The following is a 19,304-nucleotide window of genomic DNA, read 5'->3' as shown; positions in this document are numbered from 1 at the left end:
ATCAACCTTCAGACTTTAAGTGCAGTCACTCATGAGTATGAGTAAGATCACCTTAACGAGCAAGTGACATCACATCAAACAGGACGGACATGACCGACCAGACCAGGGCCCATATACTTCACTGATGTATGCCCTCCTAATTATTATGAACATTAACAGTAGTGGGATAAAGTTGTGACCAACATTTCATAAAATCACAAAAACTTGTAATGGTTTGATAGTTTAGTTTATTCACAACTGACAAACTTTCAATCACTCTCTATATGTATATTCAACTTGCATGGGAAAACAGACTATATACATCGACTTTAAACAAATACATATAGACTGCAGGAATCAAACAGCAATGACAAATATACTACTCAAAAGAAGTTAAAGAACACCCGACTATTTCATGGCAGATTAACTATAGTCATGAAAGAAACAGGTGTTTTTTAACGTATTTGGAGTTTTATACTTAACATGACAAAGCAGGAAGCATACATGAAGAACCTATCTATTGTACTTTGTTCATACTAGTATCTTTGTGCTTCCATAAAATATTCAAACTTGGTGATAACCAGTGTAAGACTAATTGAAAAACTGAAATAGTTGATTTTTCATTCCCACCTCACTACCGAACACCCTATCTCATTATTTTATTGTCCCTACAAACAAGATCACAATGTGCGACACCTTCATTCTCTCCTTGATGACATACACAATATACGTAAACTACCAAACACTCCTGGGTCATGTGAATCACATCTGTCGAAAGGTAATATGCACAGATGCCTTGAACTTGAATAAAGCCCTATATAAGATTGCTAAGAGATAAATCGCAAAGATCAATGAAGAATGAAGCGTGGTTTATTTCAAGATAAAACATTGTTCTATCATACCTCATTTCTGGAAAAGACCAAATTTACCCCCACCCCTGTTCATAAAATATAAAATGGACTTGTCACTTGTCTGACATTGCCGCAGTTGGATTCTATTTTGGGAGTCATCATTATTTTAATATTGGTAAATATTTTTAAAGGGTGTACTCTTTTCTAACATCCTTAAAGAGCCTGTTCCAATTTTAATATCTCATAAGAAATAAACGACTCTTGTCGTTGTTTATTGTACAATAACTCCCTCTTGTTTATTAAATAAAGTACAGTCACATGCCACATATTACATAGAGGGGAATGTCTAACTTTCCATTCCTTAGAAATAATGGGGCAGAGGCCCATATATTTAACAAATGAAGAGCAACGAGGATATTCCCCTACTGAAAACACATCTCTAATTTACACTTTGACAAAACATTCTAAAGAGCCGTAAACCATGCACTGCAAAGATCAGCTCGCGACTGAGCACATGCTACAGCAGCAGAGAACACAACCATCTGTCCATTCCTGAAAAATAATGGAGTGCTCCAACAATAGAATGACATCATGTGTTTTGAATAAAGGGTACACCAATTAAATGTTTCCCATCAGTACTTGTGCTGTAACAGATGCTTCTGTGCACAGTGTCAACACACATACAGGGAACAATATGGCCATGCAGATATAAAGAATAGACATAATGTAAATCAGATTGTAATTTCAACATGAGAGTGAACAGCAAATGAGGATGAACTTAACCTCAGAAATAAATATGGATAATCTCATTAAAATCAGATGTTAGTGCTGCAGAGCACTCCAAAAATTATGACAGTCTTCGGGAGAGGGTCATAAAACATTTTACACATATTTGGTGCGGGTCTTGATAAAACACACATTTTATGATAAAATCTGAAGACTTTTTGCATTTTGTCCTTTTGGGGATGGGCAAGAAAAAAGTACAAAGCATCAGGAAGGTTATCCCAAAATATGACAAGATTAGAGGAGGGTCATGATTTTCAGTACATGAGAGAATAAAAAATCTGCTCCCATCCCCCCATAATAAATGACCAATCCCTAAGATCTGACTTTAATGAGATTGGTAAAATGGATAAAGTATGACAGTGTGGACAAGTTTCAGAAATAGAAACACAAATTCAATACCAATAAGTGTTTATACAAAACTGAATACTTTGTGGTAATGTCATGAGATCCTGTTCGATACACTGAGCACTTGAGCATCAATTCTGCTAAAACACAAAACGGAAAGCTATTCATACCACATCAGATATTTATATTCACATAACAGTATGATTTGATCAACAACCATCCTCAATTATCCTGGGTATAATATCTGTTCTATTTTGATAAAGACCTTGGGCCCATTTGTCACCCAAACTTGGTTTTGGAAGTGGTATCGCCATCTTCATTGCTCTTATAAAACACATAGCACAAATTTTCTCTCTGCTCTGGTTGAAATCAACAACCAATCAAAACAGACAGGAGTTTGATAACGATACGTATAACCCAATGCGACCACATATGGACGAGCCTTTGATACATATCGAATCAGAAAACTGTCATTAATGGATTCTAATGGTGAATAGGTCAAACTAGACTCAAAATACAGCCATGGTGGTGAATGGGTCAAACTGGACCTAAAATAAAGCCATAATGGTGAACGGGTCAAACTGGGCCTAAAATAAAGCCATAGAGGTAAACGGGTCAAACTGGGCCCCAAATAAAGACATAATGGTGAATGGGTCAAACTGGACCTAAAATAAAGCCATTATGGTGAACTGGTCAAACTCGAACCAAAATATGGCCATAGTGGTGAATGGGTCAAACTGGAACCAAAATACAGCCATAATGGTGAACGGGTCAAACTGGGCCCAAAATAAAGCCATAATGGTGAATAGGTCAAACTGGTGCCAAAATACGGCCATAGTGCTGAACGGGTCAAACTGGGCCCAAAATAAAGCCATAATGGTGAATAGGTCAAACTGGTGCAAAAATACGGCCATAGTGTTGAATGGGTCAAACCAGTCCCAAAATACGGCCATTATGGTGAATGGGTCAAACTGGAACCAAAATACAGCAATAATGGTGAACGGGTCAAACTGGGCCCAAAATAAAGCCATAATGGTGAATGGGTCAAAATGGTCCCAAAATACCTCCATTATGGTGAATGGGTCAAACTGGACTCAAAATAAAGCCCTTGTGGTGAGTAGGTCCATGGTATTTATCACACTGTATGGAGACATATTACACTGGATAATTGAGGATGATGAACAACATAGGTACCATATCTGATATATCAAGTACCAAGGAGGTCTACACATAGTAAGGAAACCTTATTTCTAAGCCTGTAAATGAAATACTTAATAGCTGGATTATTAGATTAAAAGTTAGAAACCAGCAGAAAATTACAATAAGAAATGCATTCCTTACATTTTAATGTGTGATGGCTTAAACCTAATCATAAATGGGATAACACTGCAAAATTGAACAAAAGGTAAAAAAAAATGTCCCTGGTATTCTGTAATGTGCACTCTGAGCTTGTAGCCAATGCAAAGCCCAAATCTTGTAGAACATTTTGAAGGTGTGACTAGCCATGTGTCAGCAATCTCTAGATATTGGATAGTAAAGGCCGAGAACTTCAAACCTACAATCTCGCAGCTAGATTGAAAATGCTCCAATGGACACTAAATTCATGGACTATGGTACATCACCAGCAATTCTTTAAAATAAATAAACATTTAATATCACATCAATCAATGTCACTTCACAAGCTTTGAAAGGAATACAAACTTAATACCAACAGAGACCAGAAAAAACATCACTTGTGTATGCATCGCACAAATGTTAATTCACTTCAGTCTGTAAAGTTATAACCATACATCTAACTTCATCTTGCAAAAAATGGAAAGCACTGTTTGACCAACGGAATATCACAAATCAAATCATTCAATAACATCATAACAGAAAATCAACATATTCCAAGCAACCTTTTCCATACCCAAGACATCAAGCTTGCTGGCAACACATACATGGAACTGGTAGCGTAAAACATGATAAGAGGACCATACATTGACAGCAGGATCCCTCTTGCCCGGGGTTGAACCTAGGCAGAGTTGCATGTGCATCATGGTCTGGTCATTCTTCTCCAAGCCACATCAATAGAGAGATTGGACATTCATGAAAGCAAGTGTCTTATAAAATATCAACTTCACATTTGGGTGATTATCTGAAAAAACTTACTCTGAAAATACTCCTGAAGCTTTTCAACTCGAAATAGTCTCTCAATATATCTTATAGTTTAGTGATAAAAAGACTGTTGATTATTTTATGAACCCTAAATCCCTCTATCCTAAAAATTCTTTAATGATAATTCCCCCATGTTGTGTGGTTGGTGCTCCACAGACTTGCTGAGGCGACAGTGCACTAGTGCTGAGACACTGAAGTTTAAGCAGGACAACAGCAAGGTTGCTATATTCATTGATGGAGATTGAGCCATTTGCATAGAACTCTAGCAAATCTCACCTGCTCGAATACAAGCTGACTTGTGTAACAAAACACATAAAAGTTGAAATGATAAAATACCCCAGCTGCTAGGACTCTTCAGCTTTAGAAATACGCTGGATTTGAGACAGAAAAGAAACTCCACTTTCCTCATGATTGTCGATGTAATGCAAACAGGAGGTGGGATCTTTAATAAGATAAAATCAACAAGAAAACTATATCACAGAAATAATTTGGCCATTAGAAGTTGAGACAAAAAACTTAGGATGTCTAAATACCATAAATACACTATCTCTACTGCTTATACATGACCTCTAGTTAATAACATGTTCCTGATTATGAACAATTTGTAGCTGAAGGATTACTGTTGTCGTTTGACACTGCACTGAGCAATATTTCAGCTAATGAATGCGGCCTTTAACTAATCAGGTCTGACCTGACAAACCAATGATTGATATTATGAGCAATCCAATCTGACGATGACACTCAATCAGTCTCAGAGTCACCAAGCCTGGTACCCAATATCTGAAGGATCAAGTGTGAACGTGAATTTTCTTTCAAATGAAGTACAAGTAATAATTAGGTCATTTCGGTGCAACAACTGGAGAGCTCGGGAGAGCTCTGACAGGTACTAGAGTACGAAGGACTCAAGGTCAATGTCGAGGACATGAGTACTCTATCAGGGGAGATAACTCACATCTTCACTTCTCTAACACACCAGCAACTGGATCCATTTTGACTTTTGATCATGTCAAGATAAAACAAATTGAATGTGGCATATTACCACTGGAATTGGGTACCCACATGCCTAGGTCAGGTACTTGAGGAAAATTTCTAAAACTTAAAGCCCTGATGCTATTGGTTATTATCAAGCTTGAATCATTTCCTTCAGGTGTACCAAACAAGGATTTTTTGTTTGTTGTTTAACGCGAAAATCTGCAATATTCAAGCTATATGACGGCAGTCTGTAAATAATTGAGTCTGGACCAGACAATCCAGTGATAGACATCATGAGCATCGATCTACGCAATAGGGATACGATGACGTGCATCAACCAAGTCAGCAAGCTGGACCACCCTATCCCGTTAGTCGCCTCTTACGACAAGCATAGTCGCCTTCTAGGGCAAGCATGGGATGCTGAAGACCTATTCTACCCCAGATCTTTGGAAGTAGTAGTAAAGATAAAGGTACACGTCAAGTGTCATGTAAAATCTAAATCAGAGTTGCACATGAATCAAATTTTATCAACAATTTAGTAAAGAAATACTAAATATCCCTTCCAATATGACATACACACAACATCCATGCTATGCATATATTTTGAAACATGATTATACATATAACATGTATATTTTGTGTAAATTGTTTTCCATAACTATATGCTTCTCTACAAATATCACAGAAGCAACAAGTGCCTTTTCTGCACGAAATGGTTTGTAAATATATGTACATCCATAAATGACAAATAACAGTGTAAATATTTGTTCAACTACATAATGATTCTATTTTCAGATTTCAACAAATACACGGCTACAGATGATTCCTTAAGATTGTGAGTGATAATCATCATCATCATCATCATCATAATAATAATTAAAAAAACAAATAAATAAATAAATAAAGAGCACTTACCAAGCCTGTGCTCAAAAACACTTTCAGTCACAGGCTTGTGCAAAGTAACATATTGGTCCTTCCTCCACATACTCATCATGTTAGAAGTGTTTTGTTGGGAACAGGATATTATTCTATCAATAACAACACAAAAACAAACACCAATACCTTGTGTACTCCAACCCATAATGTTTAGTACAATGGACATTCCTGCACATACAGACATTCTTGTTTCTGTATATATATCTATTTCTGAAAATCTGACTTTACACTAGGATAAAACATTTAAGCCAAGTATCCAAATTCGGCAAACGTATCTTTCGTAACTATACATTATTCAATCACTGAATGCTGTTCAAGAAGTTACCACAATAATATAAGACAGTCTAATCTGTTTATGGAAATTAATACATAACTTTTCATTTTAGAACAGTTGTAAAATCTAAAAATCTGCAATCATTTTTTCACTTTCACCTGTGTATTTTATGCGCTTTCATTTATAAGATTCCACATGGTTTCATTTACTGACAGAATCTTTTAACAGCTTTTGATAACAAGAACTCACATACATGTGTACATTCACAAGTATGATTTGTCATATTTGACAGACAAAAATATGGTTATATTTTCTTTCGTTTATTGGGCCAGGCAAATTTTATCTGTTTAAAGGTTAAGTAAAAATAGGTTTTTCTTTATTGAATTTGATTTTTTTTAAAACAACTTTATTTCTACAACATTTATTCAAATGTTTTCTTCGACTATTTGTAAACAAGAAATTAAAAAGGTCTGACTTATATATATATAAGGTAATGCAAGGCTGATGGTCGGAATGACATGGGATGAAACGAGGCCCTTCGGCCGGTCATCATCTTGATGAAATGGTCTATCATCTACCACTAACACTTACAACAAACCTGAGAAATCTTGCATCTTGATCTTGTAGGAAAATCACTACATACATACTACATTCCTATAAGTGGACTAATCACAGAGCATCATTGTCTCAATACATTTGCATCAGTTGGACATTGGGTTTATCACAAGCCAAGTGTAATGACATGTGTTCTGGGGATACAAATGCTATCTTCAAAAAAAGGGGGGTCAGGGAACCTAGTGGTTAAAGCATTTGCGCGTCACGCTGAAGACCCGGGTTCGATTCCTGACATGGGTACAATGCATGAAGCCCATTTCTGGTGTCCCCCACCGGGATATTGCTGTAATACTGCTAAAAGCAACGTAAAATCAAATTCACTAACACACTATCCTCAAAAACCCACCCTGAAATGGCAATAATCAGTCCGCCTTCAAACAATTAGTGACTTGTAGTGTAGCCATAGAGTTCTAGATCATTTTTGTCATAAAGCAACATATCATGTGACTGACAACATGTCCAGATAGTCCTGTGGGTATCCAGGTCCTACTCAGTACCCACCAAACCCAATACCCGAGGTACCCGTCCCAGCTCTAGTATGAATTTTACAGTTCTGAGCATAATTTTTATACAATAATGATAATTTAGTCTTGAATAATTATACAACCTGATAATATCACTGATAGCTGAAGATATCAGCTTGGACTAGAGATAAAAGACATAAGTTTGAACTAATGAACCATGCCCTACCTGGAAAACATCTTTCCCAGAAGTGATCTAATTAGACATGAAGGAGACATTCTCAATCCTGACTGATGAGGATGATGTAGCTGAAATTACACATGTCAAGATCATGTTTGAGGGATGGATGTCATCCTCATGCTCTTGGATGACAGGTGAAGGTTCCCTGGTTCCTCCTTCCTTCAATGGGTTGTGGCCATAACATGAAGTCCAGTGTCATTTTCACCACCAACAGTGAAGGTATTGTTTCCCAGCTCTGTTCCACAAAGTGACCTTAGCACTACGACAATCTATGATACAGTATGGGAGTTAGTATGCCAGTGCTAAGATCACTTTGTGGCATAGGGCCTAGGGAGGATGTCCAATACCCCATGTTCCCTATCAGAGGTGCTTGTGGACCGCCATTATGATGTTGAGGATGGGTGAAAGATGCAAATGATGACACAATTCATAGTTTCTTTACATACATAGAAGGACTTTTGATAACTTAATTTGAACAAAGTCTGGTCCTGACATATAAAACAAGAGACATGTTGAGTTTCTTGCTGAATGAAGTCATCGTGGTCCCTGTGATTAAAGCCTGTTGGAGAAACCCGTGTCTGCTAACTGACATACGCCTCTCAGACAGCAGTGTTTGTAGTGGGAGATGTAGTCTTTCTCTAACACTTCAGATCACAAGTCAGTAGAGAACCTGTCTGGAACATCATCAGGACCATAGTCGAAGGAATTGGTCATTGATCCCATTGACGGTGACTGCAGTGCAGGTGACTGTGGTGCAGATGATGCCTCAGCATCACTGCTGTTTGCACTCTCCAGCTGCAGACGGATTGCATGGATGCGGAAGTGCAACCGTGACTCAAGGTAGTACCCTTTGTAGTTCTTTCTGGAGAAAAAGAATGATCTAGTCAGTGCATGTGATTATGGCAAGTAGGACAATGGGTAAAGCAGGATCGGGGCTCAAGAAATCAAACCAATGGCTGACAGTCCTGGTACAGTTATAGAGAATAACCAACAATTAGGAATTATGGATGATCTGTCCCAAGCAGGGGTCCGGAAACCGTCATATGCGCCGGACATGTCCGATTGGGAATCTCAAATGTCCGGTTTAAAATATTGCTTACCGGACATTTAAATTTTTCTGCCCGGACATTTTAAAAAGTATTGTCCGGACATTCTTAAATTTTGACCGGACATGATCAACAGTTAGGACTGAGCAATTTCTGTCTGCAGTTGTAACAATGAAGATTATCTACACTGACAAGCTTTGTTTGTTTTGATTGCTGTAAATACATGATAGTCCAATGGGTCAATCACTGTAATAGGCAATAAACTGAGTTGACACTGATTAATCGAGGATTTATTACTGAGAACATCTTGTTAATTTGAGTAAAGTGTGTTTACAACTGTACATAAATACCTTGCATCATCGATGTACCTCATTATCCTCACAATGCTACGATACGTAACCTCAGACAAGAAGCGAAAGCGTGACGACAGCCAGTCGACCGATGCAGATCAGTCGAGCGGATCTGCCGAACCCTCAAAGTCTGAATGATCATTTTGTAAGTCGTGGCTAACGACTTTCACTTGGTTGACATACAATGAGGATTTGCAGATTTTATTGTTTTCAGTAGCTAGTCGTATATTGAATCTTGATTGACCGCCATTTTGCTTTCTGTGACGATCGATATCATTTTTTTTATGGTCAATAATTAAGTACAGATGAAAAAGTATTCAAATAACTATTGCTATCAACGATAGTTTAGGATTTATGATTATATTATCTGTCTTGTTTTTAAATAATCTTTAGTTTAAAAAAAAACCTTTTCCCGTGAGGTCACGTGATAACCAAATATGGGATAATAATCTCGATCCAAATGTTACAACGCGTACACTTGAGCAGACTCATGAATATTAATTAGACCGTTCACAACGTGGACAGTTCGTTATTATAACAGAAACAAACGTATGTTTTCCATGTGTATCTAAAATGATATTATTTGTTATTAATTGTCCGGTGAATTAAACAATTTAAATTGAAACAATTCATAATTCATCATATTATGAATACGTAACAACTTGTAATTTGTGTGTAAAAAGTCGTACTAAAACACGCTGTTTGAAGGGGGCGTGGCATAAATGAAAATGTCCGATTGGGATTTTAAATTTTCCGGACCCCTGGTCCCAAGGGAACAAATGGTGCAAGTCCCTGAGAACGGCTGCTGTGGTGGCCATGTTTAAAATCAGATTACGTGTGCAGAGTCACCATGGCTGGCACCATTCAAATACATAAAAGTCAAAGATAGACAACCAATGAGTTAAAAAAAAAAATATTATTGAGAAGCAGTCAAAGGAAAAACTCCTTACTTGGCTTTTTCCAGCATTTTCTTGACTTCATCAAGTCGGTCTTCCTGTAGATACAAGATGGCCACCTCCACAAAAGCATAGGGTACAAGGTAGGTGTCTATCTTGATGTTAGATTCACTGACAAAAAGGAAAATGTGTTAATTCACTGATCCAATTGTTTCCTGCACATAACATGACATTTCTGTGGTCTAGGATTAGTTTTTCATTTATTGCCTTAAAATTGTGTTTTAGAAAAAACCCTATAAACAGAGACACCATATTCGCCATATCAAGACCCCTGATCCAATAAGCCCTGTCCCCATCCTGACCAGCTTCCAGTCTGTAAGTTCTGTATGTCGAGTAAGTCATCTCTATAAGTGCTCCCTACTAAGACTGAAATGTATGTGATATTTTCTTGCATACATTACAGGCTACTTTTCAAGCCCTATTTGATTGCCTGGTCTCTATTATTGTAACAGTTTGAGTTTCAATGACATTTGAACTGTATCTTCACTACCACTCAATCTCTGAAAAGATAACTTGTTACTTATGGTTTTAATAAGAGCCCCCCCATGTCAACTTTCTAAGCATCTAGGACACTTATTACAATGAATACGATACTATAATTATGGCCTAATGAACATGGTTTGACAATAATATTATAGAAAACATTTTAAAGCTATGACAGCAGATGTAAGAGATTGCAGTCCATGTGATATACTACTCGAAAGGTGAGGTGAAATGGGATTTAACATCACATCCAAAATTATTGCACTTGCATGCACGTGCGTGTGTGTGTGGCTGCTTGAACTTGTCCAGACTGATGCTGATTTTATAGTGCTAGGCCACTGAGATACCATGCCACAGTTTAATGTGAATACCCCACTCAGACACAGTACACTGACTCTGAGCTGACCAGTCCTTGTTTTAGCCCCTTAATGCAGAGCGCCAGGCAGGGTAACAACAAGAACCATCATTTAACGTGTTTAGGTATGACACGGCCAGGGATCGAACCCCGGACCCTCAGCTCTCCGGGTGGACACTCTACCATTAGACCACGGAGGCAGTCACTACTAAAAAGAAGTTAAGGACCTCCTGAGTCTTTCATGTTACAGTCATAGTCTTTTGAGCAGTACATATTGTTAATGACAAGACAATGGAAGACTTACTACGAGAGGATTTCCTTGAAGCACTGTTCAGCCTGGAATGCCTGACCTCGATGTCGCAGACACACACCCTTCAGGAGCAGCGCCAGGGAGTAGTCGTCATGGAAATGATGGTACTTTCCTGTAACACAAGACATACAGGATATTACTGGATCAGATGGTACCCACATCATATTGCTTAGGTAGGATACAGCACATGGTTTTGTAAAAAACTTGTTTGCTTATTGTTTAATGCCACGCTCAGCAATATTCCAGCTATATGACGGCGGCCAGTAAATAATTGAGTCTGGACCAGACAGACAATCCCGAGACAGATATGATAAGAAGTGATCAACTCCGTCATGGTACAGTGACACGCAGTCAACCACGTCACCGAGTCTGACCACCAGTCCAGTAAGTCGCCTCATACAACAGCAACGGTTGCTAGGCACCTATTCTAACCCTGAATTCCCACATTCATTTTTTCATAATCTGGCATGGATACCTATGTTACCGAATCATTCATATTCAGTCTACAGGCATCAGCATCTGAAATAAACCATCAAACTCTCTCACCCTTATTCTGAAGAATTTCGTTAATGACTTCCTCTATCTTCATCAGCATGGGTTCAAGCAACTCCATCTTCTTACCAATGATGTTAAATCCATTCCACACATAAATCAATTCCTGGAAGATAATACAAGGCACACGTTACATCACTTCACTAAATTAGTACATACTTAAAGATTGGTTCATCGTCTTACCATCTGGCAACACCATAATGTTTACACAGTCATAACTGTCCTGTGTGATACAGGAGAGCCTTAACCATGCAGTCATCTAGTCGTACCAATAGACTGGAAGGCCAAAGGTAACTCTTGGCTCACAATGGAAGGCCATTATGTTTTTATTGATTACAGAGTCGGAGGAGGAAATATATTTTCACTCTTCTCTTTCAAACTGGATCACGAAAATCACTCAATGCCAAGTTGATTAGGTCTGGCTCTGATGCTTAGGTCAAATGATGAATTCCCAATCTTTAGAACCATCTTCCGCTGAAAGCTTTATTTAAAAAAAAAGTTATTATCAGAAGACAAAGGGAATTCATTCTGGCTAAGTCTGTGTATCAAGGACAAGGGACAAAAGTCTATACTTATTATGCAAGGAATTTCACTAGGACTCGCCAACTGAACAATATGGCAAAAATTAATGTCAAATTGAGCATCATAAGTCTAATTGATGACAAATCTCTAAATAATTTTGCATGTATAACAAGTCGGCGGGGAGAGAGAGGATAAGTGTCAATTTGGATAATTTTTGTGTTCCATTCGTGAAAGGATACCTTTATCTAAAGAGTCATAAATGAAGTTTTTAAATTTGCAAAAGGAAATCCACGATCTGTTAGCCCTTACCTAAACGGCCACTGTGAGTTTATCTAAAAGTTTTCAGTGAACAATACTGGACAGGAAAAAAACAAATGTTCTTGGATGAAAACAGTGTTATTTTCCAAGGTATTGAAATACGCATCAAATGACGTCCATTCGTTCAGCTATCCATCACCTATACTATTCACTGTTCCTGTGATTCAAGATTAATTTAATGTAAAATTAAAAGTAAGAATTGCATATTTCGCAATTACTTGAGAAAAAAAAGAGTATTATTTATTTTCTAACTCACCAGTGCAGGTAATGTGAGTCGTCCATCTTGTTCAACGAATCGGTTCGCTTTAGCAACAGCAAATTTCTCAAACGGAAGAGATTTACCAGCTATTCTCTGCTTGAGACGAGGGACTTCACTGAAATTCATACAAGGATACTATAGAATAAAATTTGAGAAACAACATTTCAAAGAAAGTGACATGAAAATGGGGTTTAACATCATGATTATTGCGCACTGGCCAACTGTGTGTGTGTCTGCGTGTGTGTTTGTGTGTGTGTGCGTGTGTGTGTGCGTGAGTCACTACAACAATAGCATCATAATAATGTTATAACTACCACAATAGTAGTGCAATAGTGTTTTAACTATGAATAGCATCGCAATAGTGTCTACCACAGTGGTTTCACAGTACTTAATGTCCATGTACAGTAAGTAAATCCATGCTCACATGTTGCCTATTCACTACAGGAAGTGCTCCAGTGTCTGTAACACTTCCTGTCTCCACAACACACATATAGGCTAATATAGCATGACACCAGCCACTACTTACACCAATCTTGCATGTCATGATTGACAGAAGCAGCAGCACAAGAACAGTTCCGTAAAGTGAGACACCCGTCAGATGGGAATGAAAGAATTACGAGCACATAACTGATTTGTTAATCTGGAAATCTTCGAGCTTCCCCATCACTTAGTAACTATAAGACCACAATCACAATCACAAGTTACTACTGTAACAAGTAACACACGTAACTGGTGACATGACACTTGTACAAAACTAATATAATTTTTTAATTTGAAGTTTACACCACATATGGCTTTTCCATTGGACAAGAGGTTGGTCACATCACCGCGAAATTGACATACACAAGTGTATGAATGACACAATTTGACGTTCATACATTTTTCATGTGACCATGTTCTTGAAACGACGTAAACACTGACGGACTACTTCCACATTCCTTGGGGAAACCCTGGGAATTCCCTAGCATTAATATATACAGAAGCATTGTTTCTGATCATTTACACCCTTTAATCTTGCACTCAGCATTTTAGTATATATCGGGAAACGCCAGAGAGTGTGACTGCATGACCATTTACAAATAGCCTCGCTACAACGCATCCTTGTGATCAAAACAAAGAATTGCACATCCAAACTATCGTAGTATCGACTCGATCTGTCTGACAGTGACCGTCTCCAGCAATCTATGAATTTACCTGAGTATCTATTTGACACATCTTTAATTACCTTTCAATGATCGGCCAGTTGATGACTAACACATGTAACCGCCACAGGTTTATTAACAACTTCGGAAATCTCTCCCATCACGTTTATTGTGTCGGCCATTTTGACGTCTTGTACTTGATGTAAATGCATGAAAGTTCATACTCCAATCAACTCAAACAAAGTGAAAGTTAATTCTTAAATGTATTAATCTTAGCCAAACAATGTCATGAACTGAGAGTCCAATAATTTGGTAATCCAGTTTTGCCTGTCAGGAAGGTGCCACATTAACAAGGCTTCATAGTACATAGCTGTAATTCTGACCTGAAGAGGAATGAGATGTGTGCATGTGTTTCCTCGGTCTGGTCGTCACACATCATGAGGAAGGAGGCCTTCTGATATGTGTAGGTTGCCTTGCTCCATCGACTCTCACGACACAAGCGCTCTGCATACTTCATGGCAATCAGCCAGTCACCCTTGAAGCTGGAGACATACACGTGATTTGTAGAGACACATGGCATAAGAACATATTGACAACTTCATCAGCTTTGGGTAGGACAGTATTCTACATCATTATATGGGCTGCTGAAATTCGGGATGGCAATCAGTTGATGTCTAAGCAATTGAGCTGACCTAAAACCCTTGCAACACAAACTCATTAAGGGCATCTTAATACTGTCACTAAAGTGATATAACATAAGTATTACCAGGGTATTTACCCAGGAGTTTAAAGTTAATGTCACTAGCATGCAAATTTTTGGGAAAAACTATATTTTGTTCAAAATTGGGATTTCTTTGAAAGGTATTTTACATTGTATTGTGAGATTGTATTCAATGCAATAAAATAAAACTAAGAATTAAGACCTCTTTCTATTTATTGGTCCTATTATCAATGAAATACAGAGTCATAAGACTAGTTATTTCATTGTGAAATTTTGTAATTTCAATTTGGGAATTTTTACTGACATTTGCTGAGGACTTGGGGGCACTCTGTGCTGGTCTAGATACATTCCTGATTACTGAACATTGCTTTAAACACTTTTTCTATTTTCAAACTGACAATTATAGAAGTAAGTATAATGAAGAAGAAAAGAACAAAAACATTTTGGATTTATGACACAATTATTCATTAAAAATCACACTAGGCAGCAATAGCTTTGGTTTCAAACTTTAACATCCAGCTTGCTTCAATATAAGGTGACCTTCCTTCACCAAGTCTTTGTAGAGCACCAATTATACACCTTTCTGGTATATACAAACCAATGACACCACATGAGCTCCCAGAAACACAGGTGATGAAACTGCCTCCACTCGGACTGGGAGTCTATGGACTCCTCAAACTTGTACACAGCCTGCAACACAGAGGACACTTTATAGAGGACCAGGGCCGACCTGCACAATACACCTCATGCAAACATTATTATTAATGAACTGTAGAAGTTACAATGATCTCAGCACTGAGGTTGTTTTGTGTGATATAAACATAAAGACTATTTGCACAATAATAAACAGTTTTCTGCAAAAATAGAGCCACAAGGCACTGAAGCTCACCTGAAAATTTTGGGAAATATTCGAATAAGATAATAGAGGTACTAATAATAGCGTAAATATGAATATTGCAAAAGTAAGTAACAGAAGTTGAGATTCAATAAAACAGCACAAATATTTTTACTCATTTACAAAGGCAAGTGACATTTTCAATATGAGTGAGTGAGTATGGTTTTACGCTGCTTTTAGCAATAATCCAGCAATATCACGGCGGGGGACACCAGAAATGGACTTCACACATTGTACCCATGTCGGGAATCGAACCCGGGTCTTCGGCGTGACGAGCAAACGCTTTAACCACTAGGCTACCCGACCGCCCCTTTCAATATGAAGATGCAGATGAGGTAAAAACGAGACTTCAAAATTCTTGATCATTTGTAACTATTATTCCTTCTTCATGGATTATATAAAGGTAGCAACTGTGTCTTGGGAAAGGGATGTTTTCACAACTATATAAGCTCTGTAGTTAAATCACAACATATACAGGTTGATTGCTGGTCAGAATGGCCCCCAACAACCTATGAGGCGACTAAATGGATTAGGTGGTCAGACCCTGACAGTGTGGATCGTTGCCCATAACACCAATCACCTCAAGACTTGACTACTTACAGGCAGATAGAATGTTGCTGAGTATGGTTACAAAACAACAAACAACAAACACACACTCACAACATCCCCTGAAATTTATGCACTAACTGTTCAGAGATCAAAGGAGAGATCATTCAAGTGACTAATGTTTTACGCTAGTTCAGCATTGTTACAATCATATTATATTGGGGGACACCAGATTGTTACCATGTTGGAATCATACCATAATGACCAGCAAATACTTTAACATGCAGAATAACAATACCACCAAGGTGTACAATATAACAGTTGGGCCTCGTTCCATAACAGGTGTGAGACCCAGTACACCAGTGAAGCAATGAAGATCCGGGGTAGAATAGGTCTTCAGCAACCCATGCTTGCTGTAAAAGGTGCCTATGCTTGTCATAAGAGGCAACTAACGGGATCAGGTGGTCAGGCTCGGTGACTTGGTTGATGCATGTCATCGATCCCAATTGTGTGGATTGATGCTCATGATGTCACTGGATTGTCTGGTCCAGACTCAATTATTTACAGACCGCCGTCATATAGCTAGAATAGTGCTGAGTGCGGCGTTAAACAACAAACCAACCAACACTGGTATAAAGCACAAATCAAAACCAGGGTTTTGTCTAAGATTCAAAACTAAGTGCCCTTGCAGACTTGGGGTTGAATATCTATGCCTCTGAACATTCACTTACTTCATCTATATTTCCTCGAACTTCTTCCACTCGTCCAGCAAAAAACAGAAATAGAGCTCCCTGGAACACAATACACGCTGTTGAATTCTCACATACTGTATTTGACGTAATAAGCGCCTAGGGTACTCTCAAAATTAGAAATAGGGGCTCATTAGAATATTATTTCGGTGAAAAGAAACCAGTTGAAAGATCGTAAATTTCTTGGTTTATGCTGACAGCCTGAAATGATACAAAAGAAAAGTCTGTGCGTATTATACAAGACAGATATATTTTCCAGAATTAAATTGCCCATAATTCAGGGTGCATAAAACACAAAAGTGCGTATTAAACATGAATAAATATGTCTTGTGTACATCGAAGGGGTGCTAATTGGGATTGTTCACTGGACATTATATTAGCAAATATCGCCGTGGGCACCTATTAGAGCGGGCGCTTAATATGTTGAATATGGTACCTGAAGATCGTATTACTATGGTATCGTATTAGGATGGTTTTACACTGCTTTTAGCAATATTCCATCAATATTACGGCAGAGGACACCAGAAACTGGCTTCACACACTGTACCCATGTGGGGAATCGAACCCAGATCTTCAGTGTGACGAGTGAATGCTTTAACCATTAGGCTACCCCACCACCCCCTTATTATTCTGAAATAGTTGCAAAGACACTATGTATGTTAAGTCTCACCCTCAACATGTGTAGACACAATGAGGTCACATGAAATGGGGTTAAACATCATGTTTAAAAATTATTTCACAGACATGTGTGTGTAGCTGCTTGTACTAGTCTGAACTAATGCCCGTTTTATAGCGCTAGCCTACTCAGATACCATGGCACATTTTTTAACATGCCACTCAGACACATTATACTGACTCAGGGCTGACAAGACTTGCTTTATACCACTAATGCCAAATGCCAGGCAGGGTAACAAGCAGTACCATCTTTTAACGTCTTTAGGTATGATGTTGCCAGGGATCCAACCAACAGCTTCAACAGCTTCCACACTCCAAGCAGATGCTCTGTCCACTACACTATGGAGGCCGCTGTATACACAATGAAATCAATCCAACTCGTCCACATCCCACTCCAGCCAGTAGATTGTGTAACATCACCAGTTTTAAGGGGGACTAGTCCTTCTAGAGTTTCACTAGTTTTAGGACTAGTAGGCTAGTGGCCAGGTCCAACCATGTTAATCACTAGCACACACATTTAAGCAAGCATTAACAACATAACATTTAATGGTGGAATAAATCACGAAAAATAAAGACCCGATCTCACCTTGGGAAAGTTTCTAAGACAAGGTTTGAGTAACTCTGATGCATAGTCTATATCACCATCAGCTAAACCTGTGAAAAATAGAAATTAGATTATCATAACCATACCCGCTCAATACAAACAATACTATTTTTTTCTTGGGGCATAGAAGACACTTTTCTCATATTTCTGTTTCTGGAGTCAACCAACTGGAGCCAAAATGTCGAAACAGAAAATGACACAAAAACCATTATGGGAGCTTTTTTAACTGCTGCTGGAGACTGATATAACCAAAATCTCCAATCAGAAAATAACACTCAAAAAGCTAATATAATTTCATATGCCTGATGGTCCATATATGATGGATTTAAAAATGAATAGATACAACTACAAAAATCCAACGAAAAATAAACCAACATCTATCTAACAATCTTATTCAAATCTACATGTACATGGCCATCGCCAACATACACCAGCACTTAACTTCACTTCTCATTACGGCCTTAAAAGTAAAGTAAAGCAAGCATAATTGATGATCAGAAAAACTGGCAGGACAGTACATATGACAAGATACGAGGGGCGTTCAATAAGTTTTGCAACTTCAATATAAGACCAAGTCACAGAATATCTTTTGCACTTTTTTTTTAAAATATAATCTCCATTCACCTCAATACACTTATTCCATTTGTCCTTCAAGCTTTTAATACCACTTTTATAGAAATCCACAGATTGGCCACGCCTCTGTGGCAGCCTTTATTTCCTCGTCATCCTGGTGGCATCTTCCACATAGGGCAGATTTCATTTGCCGGAACAGGAATTAGTCACTGGGAACTAAGTCTGGGCTGTAGGGTGGGTGATTTAACAGTTCGAATCCACATTCACATAATTCACATATGGATTTCTTTTGCTTTGCATCCCCCCTTGGTAAGACACTTTATTACAGAGCTTTGTTCATGTTTGAGAGAATCCATGATTGTGACCACCCTTAGGTGAATGAAGCCATCACATCTAACTGAATTATTGTTGTGTCTGGAACTTGTTATGACACAGATCAACCTGTCAAGTTGACATTGTTTGTTTAAACACAAATGCCCAAGTTGCAAAACTTATTGAACGCCCCTCGTACCTTAACATCTAAAACACAACGTGAGCCAGTATATTATTATGATGGTTTGATTTACTGCTGCTGACCCATTGGTTAGCAGAAATAGTTTTCCTGAAGACTAATACAACCAACTGGACTTAC

The 19,304-nt window shown here is 38.1% G+C and overlaps 1 protein-coding gene across 2 annotated transcripts in view; it reads right to left on the bottom strand.

The window, feature by feature from the left end:
* Nucleotides 1–210: 210 nt before the first annotated feature.
* LOC139478572 (tetratricopeptide repeat protein 39B-like) overlaps nucleotides 211–19,304 on the bottom strand; it is an 85,040-nt gene continuing 65,946 nt past the window's right edge. For both annotated transcript variants that reach the window (XM_071261110.1, XM_071261109.1), the window contains 9 exons: nucleotides 18,083–18,150; nucleotides 16,804–16,863; nucleotides 15,230–15,321; nucleotides 14,294–14,452; nucleotides 12,766–12,883; nucleotides 11,664–11,775; nucleotides 11,112–11,229; nucleotides 9,964–10,080; nucleotides 211–8,479 (listed from right to left, as the gene is read on the bottom strand). In XM_071261110.1, the coding sequence (XP_071117211.1) occupies nucleotides 8,269–8,479; nucleotides 9,964–10,080; nucleotides 11,112–11,229; nucleotides 11,664–11,775; nucleotides 12,766–12,883; nucleotides 14,294–14,452; nucleotides 15,230–15,321; nucleotides 16,804–16,863; nucleotides 18,083–18,150 (1,055 nt within the window). In that variant the 3' untranslated portion in view covers nucleotides 211–8,268. The remainder of the gene's footprint in view (nucleotides 8,480–9,963; nucleotides 10,081–11,111; nucleotides 11,230–11,663; nucleotides 11,776–12,765; nucleotides 12,884–14,293; nucleotides 14,453–15,229; nucleotides 15,322–16,803; nucleotides 16,864–18,082; nucleotides 18,151–19,304) is intronic.

Source organism: Haliotis cracherodii, unplaced genomic scaffold, assembly GCF_022045235.1.
Source record: "Haliotis cracherodii isolate W230 unplaced genomic scaffold, xgHalCrac1.p SCAF_4, whole genome shotgun sequence".
Taxonomy (NCBI): domain Eukaryota; kingdom Metazoa; phylum Mollusca; class Gastropoda; order Lepetellida; family Haliotidae; genus Haliotis; species Haliotis cracherodii.
This window is presented reverse-complemented; position numbering and strand designations above follow the sequence as displayed.